Source organism: Quercus suber, unplaced genomic scaffold (genome assembly GCF_002906115.3).
Source record: "Quercus suber isolate HL8 unplaced genomic scaffold, Cork oak 2.0 scaffold_362, whole genome shotgun sequence".
In the NCBI taxonomy this organism is placed as follows: domain Eukaryota; kingdom Viridiplantae; phylum Streptophyta; class Magnoliopsida; order Fagales; family Fagaceae; genus Quercus; species Quercus suber.
This window is the reverse complement of record NW_027069814.1, coordinates 174141-190561: the sequence shown is the minus strand read 5'-3', so window position 1 is coordinate 190561 and position 16421 is coordinate 174141. Positions and strand designations below refer to the sequence as shown.

General features: G+C 30.7%; 2 protein-coding genes across 2 annotated transcripts; one reads left to right on the top strand and one right to left on the bottom strand.

Annotated features, from left to right (window-relative positions):
• Window positions 1-434: 434 nt before the first annotated feature.
• On the top strand, window positions 435-5738 carry LOC136061898 (PITH domain-containing protein At3g04780). Its single transcript, XM_065760323.1, has 8 exons — window positions 435-578; window positions 1264-1350; window positions 1781-1904; window positions 3814-3862; window positions 3947-4004; window positions 4149-4195; window positions 4303-4380; window positions 5361-5738. The coding sequence occupies exons 1-8, from the start codon at window positions 540-542 to the stop codon at window positions 5413-5415; spliced, it is 537 nt and encodes a 178-aa protein (XP_065616395.1). The 5' UTR covers window positions 435-539; the 3' UTR covers window positions 5416-5738.
• A 6719-nt stretch (window positions 5739-12457) lies between these two features.
• LOC111988211 (uncharacterized) lies at window positions 12458-16005 on the bottom strand. The gene is made up of 6 exons (XM_065760332.1): window positions 15826-16005; window positions 15484-15636; window positions 14654-14737; window positions 14434-14559; window positions 14115-14195; window positions 12458-12890 (listed from the first exon to the last, which is right to left on the bottom strand). Exons 1-6 carry the CDS (start codon window positions 15920-15922, stop codon window positions 12814-12816), a joined length of 618 nt encoding a protein of 205 aa, XP_065616404.1. The 5' UTR covers window positions 15923-16005; the 3' UTR covers window positions 12458-12813.
• Between the last annotated feature and the right edge of the window lie 416 nt (window positions 16006-16421).

Here is a 16421-nt window from a genome sequence, read left to right as displayed (position 1 = left end):
ATTCATTTCAATTCTATAACTTCTGCTTATTTTCAACGTAGTCTTTCAATTCACTTCTAATAAAATGATTATTATTAAGAGTTTTAAAATAACTTAGTTTTAGTATTCTTGAATTTTGACATAGTTTTAGATGAAAAGACTACATTAAATAAAAATAAAATTTATAATATTGAAGGGATTAATTAAAAGTTGCATGATCAAATTGAAATTAAAACAAAATTGGATGATGCAATTCAACTCGAATTGGGCTTGTTTTTCAAAGCTACTCTGAGACTTGGTTTGGGTTGCAAAATACCAAAAAACACAGAGTCCAACCCAACCAGACACAACCACAACCCAATTACCCAACTCAACAAAAATACCAAAATTTAACAAACGATGTCGTTCAGAGGTTTTCATGTTTTCTTTTTCTTTTCTTATAAAAGGTATTCATATATTCGTTTTGCCTCTTGTATTCGTTTATACATATAATCTTTTGTCCTTCTCATTCTTTTCAGACTCTCTCTCTCCTCTTTCTCTCTCATACAATCAGAGAAGCCATGTCTGGGGAATCAGCCAGTGCAATTCACAGAAACCAAGTACGTTTTCTGGGTTCTCAAATTTTTTTTCTTTTTAATTTTTTTTTTCCTTTGTTTGTTTGCTTAGAAACCCTGAGAAAATCAATGGAAAAACCCAGTTTTAAAATCTGTGAACTGGGTTTTTTTAATAAAGAAATAATCTTTCTTCTTTGTGGTTAAAAACCCACTTTCATTTTTTTTTTTTTTTTTTTTTTTTTTCTCCTACCAATTTCTTTTGGCGACCAAATTAGAGAGTACAATGGAAGAGTTAACATCTTAGTTCCAATTTTTCTTATTTTTTGATTGGTTTCTGGGAAAAGTTTGGTATCTGAGAAACGTGTTTTGGATGTTTTGAAAGCTCAGTTTCCAATTTCCCACTTTCTTTTTTTAGCTTGAAGATTCAGAAAGGGGGTCTTTTTAGTTTATAAACCCAGCTTTAAGAATTAAGATTTGCAATTTTCTTTTCCTTAACCATAGTTTTTGTCAACAAACTGAAGGGCACAATGGAACTGATTATTTGAACCTAGTTTTCCTTTTAATTGTTTGGTTGCTTGGAAATACTGGGAAACTGAATTGAAAAACTTGGAATCTAAGAGCTGGGTATTTGAGAATGGAAACCCAGTTCAAATTTTTGTAGTTTTTAGGTAACCAATCTGGGTTAGGTTCAAAGTGCTAATTCTGATATTGCAATTTTTGGTAATGACAGGTTGATTTAGTGGACTTCATAGACTGGTCTGGGGTTGAATGCCTCAACCAAAGCACTAGCCACTCTGTTCCCAATGCACTTAAACAGGTAATTAATCAGAGTTTAAGACTCTTTTCTTCTCTTTTAAACATTGGTATTCTTGATTTACTTAACATCATTGAAATTGAGTAAAATGTTTTTCTCTTTGTGTGGAAGATTATGAGTTTAAAAGGTAAACAATTCGGGAGGCGTTGATTTGTAAATTAATACTGCTGAATGCTGATAGTTGTTATTACTTTTGGCATGGATGCTTATAAATTTGATGGGAAAGAATTAGATTAAGTTCATTTTATCATCTGGCCTTTTAAGTGCAAAAGGGTTTTTTGAGAGCGACATAGTTACATTACGCTTGGTGACTATAAACTTATGTCTGTGAAATCTTATTTGTTTATTTTCCCTTTTGAATTTCTTCTTGGTAGCTGAACACCGTGGTTGGAAGGTAATACAGTAATAGTTGGTATGTTTCTTTATGGATTAGGGTTACAGAGAAGATGATGGATTGAATCTGGAGAGTGATGCCGATGAGCAGCTTTTGATTTATATACCTTTCACCCAAGTTATTAAACTGCATTCTATTCTGATTAAAGGATCTGAAGAGGAAGGTACTCATCAATTTAATTGTTTTGAATATGTACATATGTACATTTATTATACATGCACTCTTACTAATAAAGGGGGAGCTTTATGTACATAGGATGTCTTCGTAAAGAACTCCTAAAAGAAGCTTAATCAATAAAATCTAAAACAGAACATGCATACAAAGGTTGAAAGCTGACTGGCTTCTTTATATTTATTATTTTATTAAAAATCAAAGATTTGTTCCCAGGAAAATTTTGAGAACACAAACTATGTCACCAAATCTAGAAGAAAATTGGATAGCTGGGCTATGTGGGGTGGCTTTCACATCTCATTATTGATATAAAAGTTTCTAGTTTATAAGGGAGAGCAAATTACTTCATAAAAAGTAATAGGGTTAATCTGATTAGATGCATCAGAGCTTGTAGATGTACAAGTTACAAAAGTAATAATACATAATACTAAAAGAAGGGCCCAGAGAAGTTTTTTTTTTTGGATAAGTAATAGAAATTTTTTAGATAATAGCCGCCCAAGTATGCAAAAAGTATACAACTGGGGACCATACAATCATTCATGCAAATTACATAAATCTATCAAATCAATAATAGAACATAAAGACTGACAATGAAAAACTGACATCCAAATTAGCAAAGTTCTAAGAAAAAATAATTTGAGATCAGGCATAGTTCTCTCCGTATCTTCGAAATTCTAGTTGTTCCTCTCCCTCCACAGACACCACATCAAGATGAAGGAGAAAATTACAACATGAAGAATTAAAAGAAAGTATATGAATATAATAACCATTGCTTTTCTGTCATTACCCACTTCCAAATTAAACTAAGGTAGTTTGGCCATTCCTTTTAAATGTAATCTAACTAATACATATGTAAGCCAAAGACCATTGGCACTATTGCAATATGACTATAAAAATTATGAATAATCCTAGGGGATGGAGAGACAGAATTATCTATTACTCCATTGTTTGGTGGCCTATGAGCTCCAGTCCTTTGATTTCTCTATGACTGGGGCACGTTGGGTAATGCCTAAAAGGGTTCTGAAAGAACTAGGTGGGTGGAGGAATTTGTTTGATCAGCATAGGAGCTCAATTTGAAATACGATCCCCTTTGATTAATGGGTAATTTGGAGAGAAGGAATCAGAAGAGCATTTAATGATGTTAGGTTGAAATCATTGATTGAAAGAAGATTGCTTCAGTAAATCGGTGTGCTCAAATGTTTGATCACAATAACGCATGTTCTGGTTTAGAGTTTATTGATTAAGCTTCTTTTAGGGGTTCTTCAGGTAGACACCCTATGTACATAAAGCTTCCCTGAATCATTGATTAAAAGAAGATTGTTTCAGTGGGCTCAAATGTTTGATCACACTGTTTTTTACTTTTGCTTTAAAAAAAAAAAAAAAATCAAAAGGAGTAGTAGGATCGGTTTCTTTTAGGAAATTTAGATGTTAGAAGGTTTACATCTTGGCCTTTAGATATTAATTGGCAATGGGGCACTCTATAATCTGGCTTGAATACAGAATACTGCTTGGGGGGATGAATATCAGAATATTGAATATGTTCAGCCTTAAGATCACATTACTTTTTTTCCCCCAAAAATGATTTTTCTGCACCTTTGCCAAGGATGTTATTCTATGACTACTTATTTAAATCAAAATATGTTATTTCTGAGCTGAAAGTTTATCTGACGAGGTTCCATTGATATGGTTATTGTCATGCTGCCACTTTTTATTCCCTTGCATAGTTTTCCCAACAGCATGCTGTCCTTCTTTATCCTATTTATCTCAGCATTTTCTTTGTCAATTTTGAGTGAATTCATTATCTTCAGATATATGTATCCTGCATAGACTTTGAACTCTACATTATCCCACTTGTTGGCTTTTGTTATATTTAGTTTTCTAACATTACCAATATTTTCCAGGTCCTAAAACAGTGAAACTTTATTCAAATAAGGAGCACATGGGCTTCAGGTATGGTTTGAGGATAGTTACTATTATATTTAGTGACCAACAATGTAAATAACTCATGATTGTACTTCATGATGATAATGGCAGCAATGTCAATGACTACCCTCCAAGTGACACAGTTGTTCTGTCCCCAGACAGTATCAAGGTTGGTTTTGGTGTCTAGGCTTTTATGGCAAGGGTTTTTCCTGTTCATAAACATATGCGTTCAAGATACTTTGACAACATAATATTAGAATGCTTGATATAAAGTTGGGTGTTCCATTTATACTTTACTGGTATACTTTTGCAGGGGAAGCCAGTGCTTCTAAAGTATGTCAAATTTCAAAATGTTCGTAGGTATGTTATCTCTTGGTTTTGATTTGCTCCTTTTTTAAATTTATTTTTAATAATTTTGCTTTTGTAGTAAAAGTTAACAATTGATCTATCTTAATATTTTGGATCAGCTTGACAATTTTTATTGAGGACAATCAATCTGGTTCTGACATCACAAAAGTTCAAAAGATTGCCCTTTTTGGATCAACGTAAGTTTTTAACCAGCTATGTTATTTTTCCCTTTTCCTTTTGTTTCTTTATTTTCCCCTTCAGATCCATTTTCTTCGGTTACTATAAAACCACTTGCTCTTCTCTAAAGGAATAATAATGTTCAGATTCCATTTGATAATAAAGACAGTAATGTTCAATACTAAAATAAATTGTTGTAAATTTATAATTTAATTATCTAGTCAGTTTTTGGTCCACCACCCAATTAAAAGAAAAATAAAAAGGAGAGCTAGTTATACTTAAGTTACGTGGAGTGTTTATGCCTCTATTAGTATGCTTTTGGGTGTGTTTGTTTCAATTAATATTGAAGGGCATATTACAGAATTATCCATTAAAGAAAAGGGGGGCAGGGTTGTTTCCTTCACGTATGTGCTATTGCATTTGACCAACAAATAATGGCAATATGGTCAAAAGTTAAATTTGCAATTTATATTGTCTAAGACCGATGATCTGATCAGACCAAGCCAAGCATCTGACAGATTCATAGAGCAACTGTTATAAACTATCATAAAATGTTTTGATGGATTAGAATGCATTCTCCCCGACTTTCTATCGCTGGTTAATCTTTTGATATCTCTGAGCTGGGTTTCACCCATTATTCCCTACAGTTTATTTTAGTTTAGTTCTCTATGCAACATAGTTGGGAGGTATCCGTGTCATTTTCTACAGAATAAACAGTAACACATATGTAACAATTTTGTTTCCCTTTTATTTCTTGTCAAATGTCACATTTCTTTGTCACATATTCTTACTTTTAACTCAGCATTTGAAACAGAGCAAACATTTTAGTACTCAGTTTTCTTAGAATCTAACCTATTATGTGATTTAGAATTTATTGACACCATTTTACTATTGGTTATTACATGGTCAGGTGTTAATGATACATTTTTCCTTTTCATGTTACAAAGTGTCTGTGATATATATATCAAATGAATTTGGTAATATTTCTTTTGTAATGCAGGGTGGAGACAACAGACATGAAGGGTTTGAAGAAGATTGAGGATCATCAGCACTGACCCGAAAAGAAAAAATTAAGAGGGGTTGGATATATGTGTTCGATCACTAGGAAGCATGTACAAGCTTCTCATTTTTCTTTTAAAATTTTGAATAGATTTTACAACATAGACAGCTTCATGCATGAAAAGTTATATGGCTTTCTGTGTTAATCTCATGTCCTAGACTTCTGACATACCTTTATGTGTGGTAGTGGTAACTTGATGGATTAATGACTTGGGTTTACATTTAAATCCCGTTGAGGTATGTGTTTATGGATTGTCTTTGAAACTTTATCTTGGAAACAAAGTTGCCAACTGCATGAAATTGGGATCAAATTTTTTTATTTTGATATGATTTTCTGTCTTGCTTGAGATGTGTGGCTGCATTAGGATAGTTGTCTTCCATTCAATACTTGATTGAAGTGCCACAGGCTGTGCTTCTACCTTTCTGTACTGACATCTGGAATAATTCTTAATGATTTTTCCATAAATGTAGTTTCCATATTCCTTGTCCTGTAGTTTGAACCACTGCATAGAAATTTAAACTATGGACTTGTATAAAAATTTGATTGAAAAGTTTGATCAGAGCTAACTTTTTCATAATAGCTGGGTCTTATTATTTTCTCAGTAGAGTTGGCTTGATTTTCCAACTAAATAGTGCATCTTCAGTAATGTAAGGAAACAAAACAATCACATGTAACATTTGATTCTCGGTGCATTCTTTACAGCAAACCAGTCAATAGGTAGGTATTGACTATTCTGAGTTGGATAAAGATGAACAAACTTTTTATACAAGAATCCTTGAGATTAATCAAAGCAATGATGCACTGAATGAAGGTGTCTTTAAGCATATCACATCTTTCACGTTGAAACCAGGAACTGAATGAGCCAAGATCTCTTTCCAATGCTTAGAAGTCCCAGTTACCGGACCGTGAGGGTAATGTTTTCAGAGCGTTGTAGACAACCTAATTGAAATCAATTATGACGTAGCCTTTTTCTTCCTTCCTCATTTTGGCTAGACAACCTAATTGGTGGGGATTGAATCTCATATCTTTTATTTGATGAATAAAGACTTTACAATTGACTAAATTGGTAACCACAATCTTTAGTCATCATTTTATAAGAGGTTTTAGGACAAATCCCCATATAATAAAGCGTAAATAATGAGACATATGGTCCATTTGGTTTAAGAAGAAGTGGAGGGGAGCAGGGTAGTGAAACAAATTAAAATTGGGTAGTGAAACAAATTAAAATTGAGAATTTCATGAATGACAATATGAATAATTTTTTGCATTTATTTTTAATAAATTTATATTTATATTATAAGTAGCTATTTTATATTTTTAAATATACAAACATCATATATATTATATATAAATTTCAGAAATTTTATTTATACTTATTTCTAAATGTATCTCATTACAAATATACTTTGTACAATGTTTCACTCTAAAATTTAGAGAGACGTGCACACACAAACTGGTAGATCAATTCATCTAGTCAAATCAAGTAGGCTCAGACCATTAAAATAAGTCACATGCTTACTTGCAAGTTTCAGCATGACCCCCCACTTAAAAATAAACCAAGTGGACAAAAAAAATTTCGTGTTAAAATCAGTGCCTCAGAAGAAAACATTTTGGATTAAAATTTAGGCCTAATCTGATTTTGACCTCTTTGTCTATGAAAAAAAATTGTATATACAAGAGTTCCTTTCAACAATCTAATTATTGTTTATTTATTCGTACTTGCGAGTTGACATTCTACATTTCACATTTGACAAAGGGTGCTCAGTCGCTTTTGATGTTCTAGTTCTAGATTGGAGTAGGTTACCAAACATGATTTTAGTGTTTTCGGTTTTTTTTTTTTTTTTTTTTTAAAAAAAAAAAAAAAAAAGAAAAGAAAAGAAAAGAAAAGAAAGTTTCGTCCTAAAAGACAGTCACTTAAGGGGGAAAAAAAGTTGAAAATAAATAAATAAATAAAAGAGAACAACGAAATCTCGGATAAGTTATAAAACTTTTTGCTTCAATTTTAATTAATGTCTTTTAATTAATGATTTATGTTTTACATTGAAATCTCAAATTGGGGAATCTTATATTGGAAAATTGTCTCAAATTCTTATTTTAACTTAAAAAGTTAATTGGATTTTCTTGTTGGTGTGGAAGGAAAGCCTTTTTTTTTTTTTTTTCTTATTAAATAAATAATTGGTATTTTATGTCAAAGAAGTAATGTACTCATTCGCTAAGAAATAAGGATTGAAGTCCTATAAATAGGATTTGATGGCTTTCGCGCAAGAGTCATTCCTATGGTATGATTAGGCATGAAACTAAGAGAGATAAAACATGATTGGTTAAATTGTAAATTACAATGCTAAAGTTTGGAGTATTTGTATTTTACATTGTGAAGTTTCAAATTTTGAATTTTATGTCTTGAAGTTCTATTCTATTTCCATTAGTAGTTCTTCCATCTATATTTTCCATTAAGTGCCACATAAGCTTGCCTCGCATATTTAGTTCATCCAATAAAAAAAGATGTCACATAATTTTAATTTTGCCTTGTCATTTTTAATTATCTAAAAATTTTTGGGCTACAAAAATGATGTGACATCATTTTATTGGACAAACTAAATACGCGTGATAAGTTTACGTGACACTTAACCAAATATATGAATGAAAAGGCTACTGATGAAAACAGAATAAAACTTCATGGGGTAAAATCCAAATTTTAAAACTTCATGGTGTAAAATCCAAGCACCTCCAAACTTTAAAAGTGTAGTTTACAATTTGGTGAAATTGATTTTTCGCTTGGGAGGTAGCACAAGAAAAAGAGACAATAAAGCTTGGATTTTCTCTGCATGTTTTTGTAGAGCTCACAAATGAAGAAGAGTTTGTGAGTGCAGTGTGTGTGACTAAGCAAAGAAAAATAATGGATTTTTTTTTTTCTTTAGCAGTGAAGTGAAACATAAATAAGGGAAGTTAAGTTTGGGTTTTCTTTAGGAGAGATTTTAGGAGAAATTATTAGGTCTTTCAGGAGGACTGCTGATGTGGTCCTCCCAACGAATGAGATAATGTCATTTATGCGAATGTGTGAGTGAACTTCCTAATCAACACAAGGAATACAAAATAAAAATTACCAAGTAATATCACATTTGCATAAATAAAATCATTTTATTGGTTGGAAGGTCAAGGAGGACCATGTCAGTAGTCCTCCTAGTAGACCTAATAATTTCTCATTTTTCCCTTGGAGTTTAAAACACATACAATTGAAGAGGCAAACAATTTGTTCAAGGTATAATTTCTTACTATTAGAGATAAAAATTAAGAAGGTTTGCATGATTATTCCATATGAATGCATGAATATGTGATAAGCCTTTAGAAGTTTTGTGTCTTACAATTTTAGTAATGTCGTTTGGATAGGGCCAATATATAGATTCAAAAATTCTTGTTTTTATGTTATTAAGTGATTTTTTTCACGAAATCCCTGAATGCTCATAATAGTGCAACGAATAGAGATTTTTTTATAAAGAAATATATAAAAGGATTTAGTCTCAAAAGTTCCTGGAGTTAACACAACCTTGGAGTAGTGTTGAATTCTTAACTCTTATTGTAATCTATAATATTGTTTCAAGTTTCAAAAATTTTAGTCAATACATGCTATAAGTTGCTAAGTCCTACGGGTAGAGATTTTCTATGGATACTATAAATATATATTTGGATATTATAGAGTATTTCAGGGTGGCCTAGAATATCAATTGTGGTTATAGAAATTTGTTTGAACTCTAGTAGTACAGATTAGTTTTGGGAAATATTGTTGCAGTGGGACTTTGATAAGGAATATTAAATTGCTTTATTCAATGGTATATACAAAAGTAGTTTTCATACCTGATTTTCGTAGGACAGTAGGAAACAAAAGGTTTGTAAGGATTAGATTCCATGCTTACTGATTAAAGCATTCTTTTGTTTAGAGCTTACGAAAGATTAAAGTGTTCAACTGGGTTCAGATGTTTTAGCAAGAGAGGTAAGTAATTATGCATAATATGCACAAATTTTATCCTTTTGGTTCTTAGATGTCAAAGGTTTTCAAAAGTCATGTTTTTAAATTTACATTTTCTAAAGTTTATCGAAAGCATTTTTTCATCATTGAAAGAGAAACTTCGACTTTTAAATAGTGTTTAAAAGAGAAACTTCAAATTTTAAATAACATTTGAATGTTCAAATCTCATTTAAAAGATGATTTCTAAACTAAAATATTTTCCGAAAAGAATTGTGTTTCAATTTAAGTTTTCTAAAAAGATTCTTGTTCTTTAATTGTTTAAAAACCAAGTGGTTTTCAAAGTCATATTCTTTTTTTTTTTTTTTTTTTTTTTTTTTTTCCAAATGGTATTTAAAACGTTTCTTTTAGCAAATTGAGCTTTTNCCTCCTAGTAGACCTAATAATTTCTCAAATTTTAGATGCTAGAATCATAGAGTCCTCTAAAGAGGAGACATTATTGTATTTAGAGTAGATCACGACCAACCAAATCAAGATTCTCTTTGATTTTGGGTATGAACTAAAAATTTCAAACTATTCTAGTTAGCCTCCGTTTGGATACCAATGAAAAATAAAAATTATTTCACTATTCAACTTATTTTTACTACTATTCATGGGTCTCATTGCACTTTTTAGTACTATTCATGGGTCTGATCTTACTATTTCAACTAACTTTTACCTTTATCTACAATATTTTCAGTAATAAGTTTTCAGTTTCAACAAAATAACGGTATCCATACAGACTCTTAATGCCTTATTTTGTAACAACAGCCAATGGTTTTGATTGTACTTCTAAAGTAGATAATTTTGTAAAAAATTTTGTATAGAATTTATTACACAATTTTAGTCAGAAGTAACTTTTTCCTTGATACATGAATCTTTTTATTTTCATAAATCATAATTAGCTTAATTCTAAAGGTCAAATCTCGAGGTAATAGTAAGTGCTGCTGTAATGCCCCAAATATTTTTATTTGAAGTTATTATATTTATATATATATATATATATATATACATAATTGATGGGCCATAAATACTTTTGTTAGTAATTGTAGCCCATTACCCCACTAAGCTCACATCTTTGATGCATTAAATATAGAGTAGAGGAAGAGATAAATTAGGGTTTCATCACTAAGGAGGCTAGGAGGTGTATTTTTCCCTTGGAGTTTAAAACACATACAATTGAAGAGGCAAACAATTTGTTCAAGGTATAATTTCTTACTATTAGAGATAAAAATTAAGAAGGTTTGCATGATTATTCCATATGAATGCATGAATATGTGATAAGCCTTTAGAAGTTTTGTGTCTTACAATTTTAGTAATGTCGTTTGGATAGGGCCAATATATAGATTCAAAAATTCTTGTTTTTATGTTATTAAGTGATTTTTTTCACGAAATCCCTGAATGCTCATAATAGTGCAACGAATAGAGATTTTTTTATAAAGAAATATATAAAAGGATTTAGTCTCAAAAGTTCCTGGAGTTAACACAACCTTGGAGTAGTGTTGAATTCTTAACTCTTATTGTAATCTATAATATTGTTTCAAGTTTCAAAAATTTTAGTCAATACATGCTATAAGTTGCTAAGTCCTACGGGTAGAGATTTTCTATGGATACTATAAATATATATTTGGATATTATAGAGTATTTCAGGGTGGCCTAGAATATCAATTGTGGTTATAGAAATTTGTTTGAACTCTAGTAGTACAGATTAGTTTTGGGAAATATTGTTGCAGTGGGACTTTGATAAGGAATATTAAATTGCTTTATTCAATGGTATATACAAAAGTAGTTTTCATACCTGATTTTCGTAGGACAGTAGGAAACAAAAGGTTTGTAAGGATTAGATTCCATGCTTACTGATTAAAGCATTCTTTTGTTTAGAGCTTACGAAAGATTAAAGTGTTCAACTGGGTTCAGATGTTTTAGCAAGAGAGGTAAGTAATTATGCATAATATGCACAAATTTTATCCTTTTGGTTCTTAGATGTCAAAGGTTTTCAAAGGTTTAAGACTTACTCAAGAATTATACAATATTTATATATACTCCTCAGTTCTTATTCATTTCCTAAGAGAGTCAAGCATCCTTTGATTTATGTACAATTTGATATTGTGATCTTCGATATGCCTCTGTATTTGGAATAATTGTTAATATCAAATAAATTATTCTATTTTGTATAAACTTTGCTTTTGTGATATGTGACTCAAAATAAGTGTTTTTAGAATTGATCAGATATATGTGTAAGTCCGCTCATAGGGTTGTATGTGAGAATAAGTGTTGATCCCTCACTAGCAAGGTTAGATGTTTGTATCTGCTCACAGGATTGTATGTGAGAATATGTGATATGTGTATATGTGATACTGTGCTCTGATCAATTATTTGTATATGTTTTTGAATGATTTTAAGATTTGATTACTTATGTAGTAAGTGGTTCATTATATGTTTTGGAAAACCATATTGGATATCATTGAGTGAATTTGTGAAATCAAAATACTCATACTTTGTTTGACTCTATTCTATTCTGTATTGTGTATAATTGCTTACTAGATATGTGGCTCACCCCATCATTACAATTTTCAAATTAAAGTTTAGTTGGAAAACAGGACATTTGGATCGCTTCGTAATGTGCAAGGTAGAGCTTGGGAGTTTTTAGGCGACTTCAATAAAACTTGAAGCCTTATAGGATTTTTTTTTTTTGTTATTTTTATTTCGCTTAAGATTTTTCAGCATTTGAAAATTATTTCTAAACTGTGGATTTTAGATATTGTAAGAGGTTTATTAAGAGTATTGTTTATTGGGAGTTTTATTTAATCTTTTGATTATTTATGTTTATTGAGTTATGTAAGATCAGCAAGTTGTCATGCATCTAAATTCATGTTCCAGGGATTTGGGTCATGATAGCTACAATAACAATTGATTGGTTATTTTTTAGGAATAACTATTATATTATGGATCATAAAGTATCAAACATGCTCCAAGTGCCTGTACATTTCGTTTGGCTCTTTTTTCTTCTTCTTAATTTTAGAAAAAAAAGGTAGAATAAGCTAAGTTCCAATAAATATTTAAATAAATGATGATGTATATATGCACATCAGTGTTTAATAGATAAAACAACTACAAATAATCCTAATTTTTATTCTACTGTCTTCTATACAGCAGCCATTCTCCACACATGACTGTGTTTCAGACTTATTAATACAAACTTTGTACATAAAAATGCAGGAGAAAAATGAAAACAACAATGCTCCACATGATCCAGACAAAAACAAAAGCTCCAAATGAATGTGAATACGTATATGTGTATGTCAAATATCTCGTACTATATGTGATGATGGAACTAGAAGCCGTATAGGAAAGACAAGCTTGCTAGATCTTCATGTAATACCAGGCAACCTACTACTTCCAGAAGACCAGACCCACTGACACCATCAATAGAGTCATCCAATGGAAATTTCCTGGCAGAAATGAGTTTGCTGGAAACAAAAAGAAAGGAGATCAACATCAGATTTGTGACTTTTTAGTCACTTAATTCAATTTTTCTTTTTACAACAATAATAAAGTTTTAATCTCAAAATTTTGGAATCAATGATAAATCCTCGTCAAATTAGTCAGGATTATGTCTGCAATTTTTCCATTTTACATGTACATAATTTGATTATGATATCAAGAGATAGCACATAATGGTTTAGAGTACACATCTCATAAAGTAATAGTCTTTTGTTCAAATTTTCTATTTATCCTCCTCTTGAGAACTTTAAAAAAAAGCACTTAAAAAAATAATCTTGTTTATTATATATTTAGTCATGATCTAGAAGCAATAATTCTTGTTTGAAATGGTTTGGCCTAAAGTGATATTGTTAAATTTTAAGACGTGGGCATTCATAAAAACTTAAGATGTGAGAAGGACAATTATATTGGAAGGTTTTGTTTTGGCCTTTTTTTTTTTTAATATATAAAAAGTTAGAAACATTCTCACACACAGAGAAGAAAAAAAATGAGGTTCTAATAGATATACCACAAACTCCACACAAAAGCCATAATAATTAAACATAGATTGAGCTAATTTTGACTTTACATTATTGTCTATATTATCATCATAACATAATTAACCAATTGGCAGGTGTTAATTTGAACACAACAATACAAGATGCACTCAAGTCAACTGTGTAGACGTTTAAGCTTATTATGTAACAATTGCTTGCCCAGAACAGCAAAAAATCTTATGTAACAATTCGGTATGTGACATCTGTCCTTTGAACAATTCTTTAAAACCGGCCAAGACTTGCAAAAACTTAGGGAATATTCTTTCAACAAAATTTAAGAACTCTTCAAACTTCCTTTACATCTTTTTATTAGATGTGAATTTTAATAAATTCTTGCATTTTCTTATTATACTCTATGTTTGCAAAATTTCAAGAAAATCAAATATCAATAGCTATATTATCTTTTCCAAAAAAAGAAAAAAGGTTATATTATTAATCAAGTATTTAAATTTCAAATTTTTTTTAGTTTTAAATTATGTATAAAAAATATGTTTATAGATCGAATAGTAATTAACACCCTGATTTGTGTAGATTTGCTAATTTCTACCATGTTCATAAAAAATGAAAAAAAAAAATCCTTAAAAAAAAGGAGCCAGAACCCGAGACTGATAAAAAATATCAAGAAGAAATGCTTTGCACGTTCAATATTCTCACCTCGACTAGTCCCACTTCCACCTGAAGAACTACTATTTGAAACTTTAATCCCAAGCGATGCACAATCAGATCCAAGTGTACCTTAATATACAAAATTCCAAAGGTCCAGTCAGTATTTTACTATTTTTCATATATATTGCATGATTACCATTATAATATTAATTAAATAATCAAATCCACTACTTCTCATTAAGTTTTGGAATAAAAATGATAGTTAAAAACTTTTTTTATTCTTCTTATACAAATTAACACAACAGGTTCAGGCTTTTCAAGAATAAATTAAATTTAAAATTAAAAAAAAAGAGGTTCAGGTTTTTACATTCACTGTAGCATGGGAAGACTGATATGTTGAGAAGATTAGAAGAACCCGACTGGCATGTACAGAGTTGTCTATATGTCTGGTTCCGGGTACATGTCCCTAGCCCACAATAGGCCCAGTAGCAAGCTATAAAAATAAATAAATAAGAAAATATTTATAAATTAGTCCAAAAGTAGAGAAATTGATTAAGATTTAATCAAAATTATTATATTGTAATTACGGTCAAAGGCAGATAGGTTGTATGGATTCGTTTTCTGTGGAACTGGAGGAGGGGCTGGCTGGCACCCAGAGTAGTTCAAAGTACCTGCACAAACAAGAAATCTAAAAGAGTTAAAAAGGCATGCATGAAAATTTGACTTATTTTGTTAATTAAAATCATAGATTTTTTTTTCTAATTAATAATATTCAACTATACAAATATTGGACCATATATGTATATATGTTCGTTGATGAAAAGTCAATTCACGGTATATGAGATTGATTCACTAGGATGATCAGTATCCAAACAGGAATAGAAGAGAAAATACCTCTTCAGTCTCTTATAAGGGTTTCAAAGGATCAATGGTTCATAATAATTTTTTTTTTTTAATAATTCGATAATTATAACTTATAATAATGGGGAAAAGAGTCTTCTAATAAAGGAGAGTAGACAATAGTTATAAAAGTCATTTAACTTTATAAAGACTTGATTACATTTATAGCATCGCTCTCTATAAGTTATATGGCCTACTTTTTTTTTTTTTTTTTCCTTACAATGATTTGGGTTCAGCCTAATATTTTTCACTCATATGTCATTGACTATTTTTCTTTATCCGCCCCAAAAATTAGGACTCCTCACATACTCACGCACTTAGTGCATGAGAACGTACCATCCAAACGAGCCATTTTTAATTTCTTCTATGCACCTAAGTTGTATAGTACTCTATCAAAAAAAGGTGACTCAGAAAATAATAATAATAATAAAGAGTATTTCTTGTGGCAGAGGTTTATATATAGTATACAATCATAAATAATTTATTTTAAAAAAAAAATGAAGAAAAAAGAACTTACAATTAGGTATCACACAGGGAAGAAATGCGAGATCCGCATAACCATCATCATTACGTCTCCAACCTTGATCGCATTGACACTGGAAACCAAGTGGGTAACTTAGATCTGCCACGCAAGTTCCCTTTCCACATTCCACCTCTTCACACACCCTCGCTGCAATTCAAACCCAAAAAGAAAAGGAAAAAAAAAACAACAACATTATCGTGCGTATTTCTGGGGTTTATTTTATGATCTTTTTGAGTAAGAAGATCAAAGTGTACGCTTATATGTAACATGTTCATGTGTATATCATGACACCCAAAAAAATCAGCTAGAAGTACAAAGAAGAGGGTGGAAATATACCTAAGAAAGGATCAGTAGTATTGTTTGCTCCTAGTGCAGACATGGGAAGCAGTACCACAAGCACAGCTAGAAAAGCCACAAACTTAGAGGAAGCCATTTCTTTCACCGCGAGAGGGAGAGAAAGAGAGAGGATTTGAAAGAGAAGGTGAGGGCTGGAGAGATGTGATCCTATGTCATTATGGCTATATAAAGACATCAGAATTTGAAGTTTTCTTCATAGAAGCTTCTGTGAAATGGTGACTTTTTTGGTCATATTCATAGTTAGGGATCATGTGTAGTCTATTGATTATACCTTGTTTTACAATCTATATCCTGCCCAATAAATAATCTATGTTGCTTTATATTGTTTAGTTGACTAAATATATTTTCTAAATGGATTTGGTAGAAATATCTCTATCTTTCAAATCACATAAACTTTATTAGCATAATTAACAAGGATTTCTAAATGCATGCAACGTATTAATCTCTAAGTTCTCTTATTACCTAACCAAAATATATTGTTCCCTTAATACTAAAATATTAATGTTATTTGTTGTCATATCATATACTATACGCTGAAAGGTTCAATTTAGTTACCTCTATAAAAAAATTTTTAA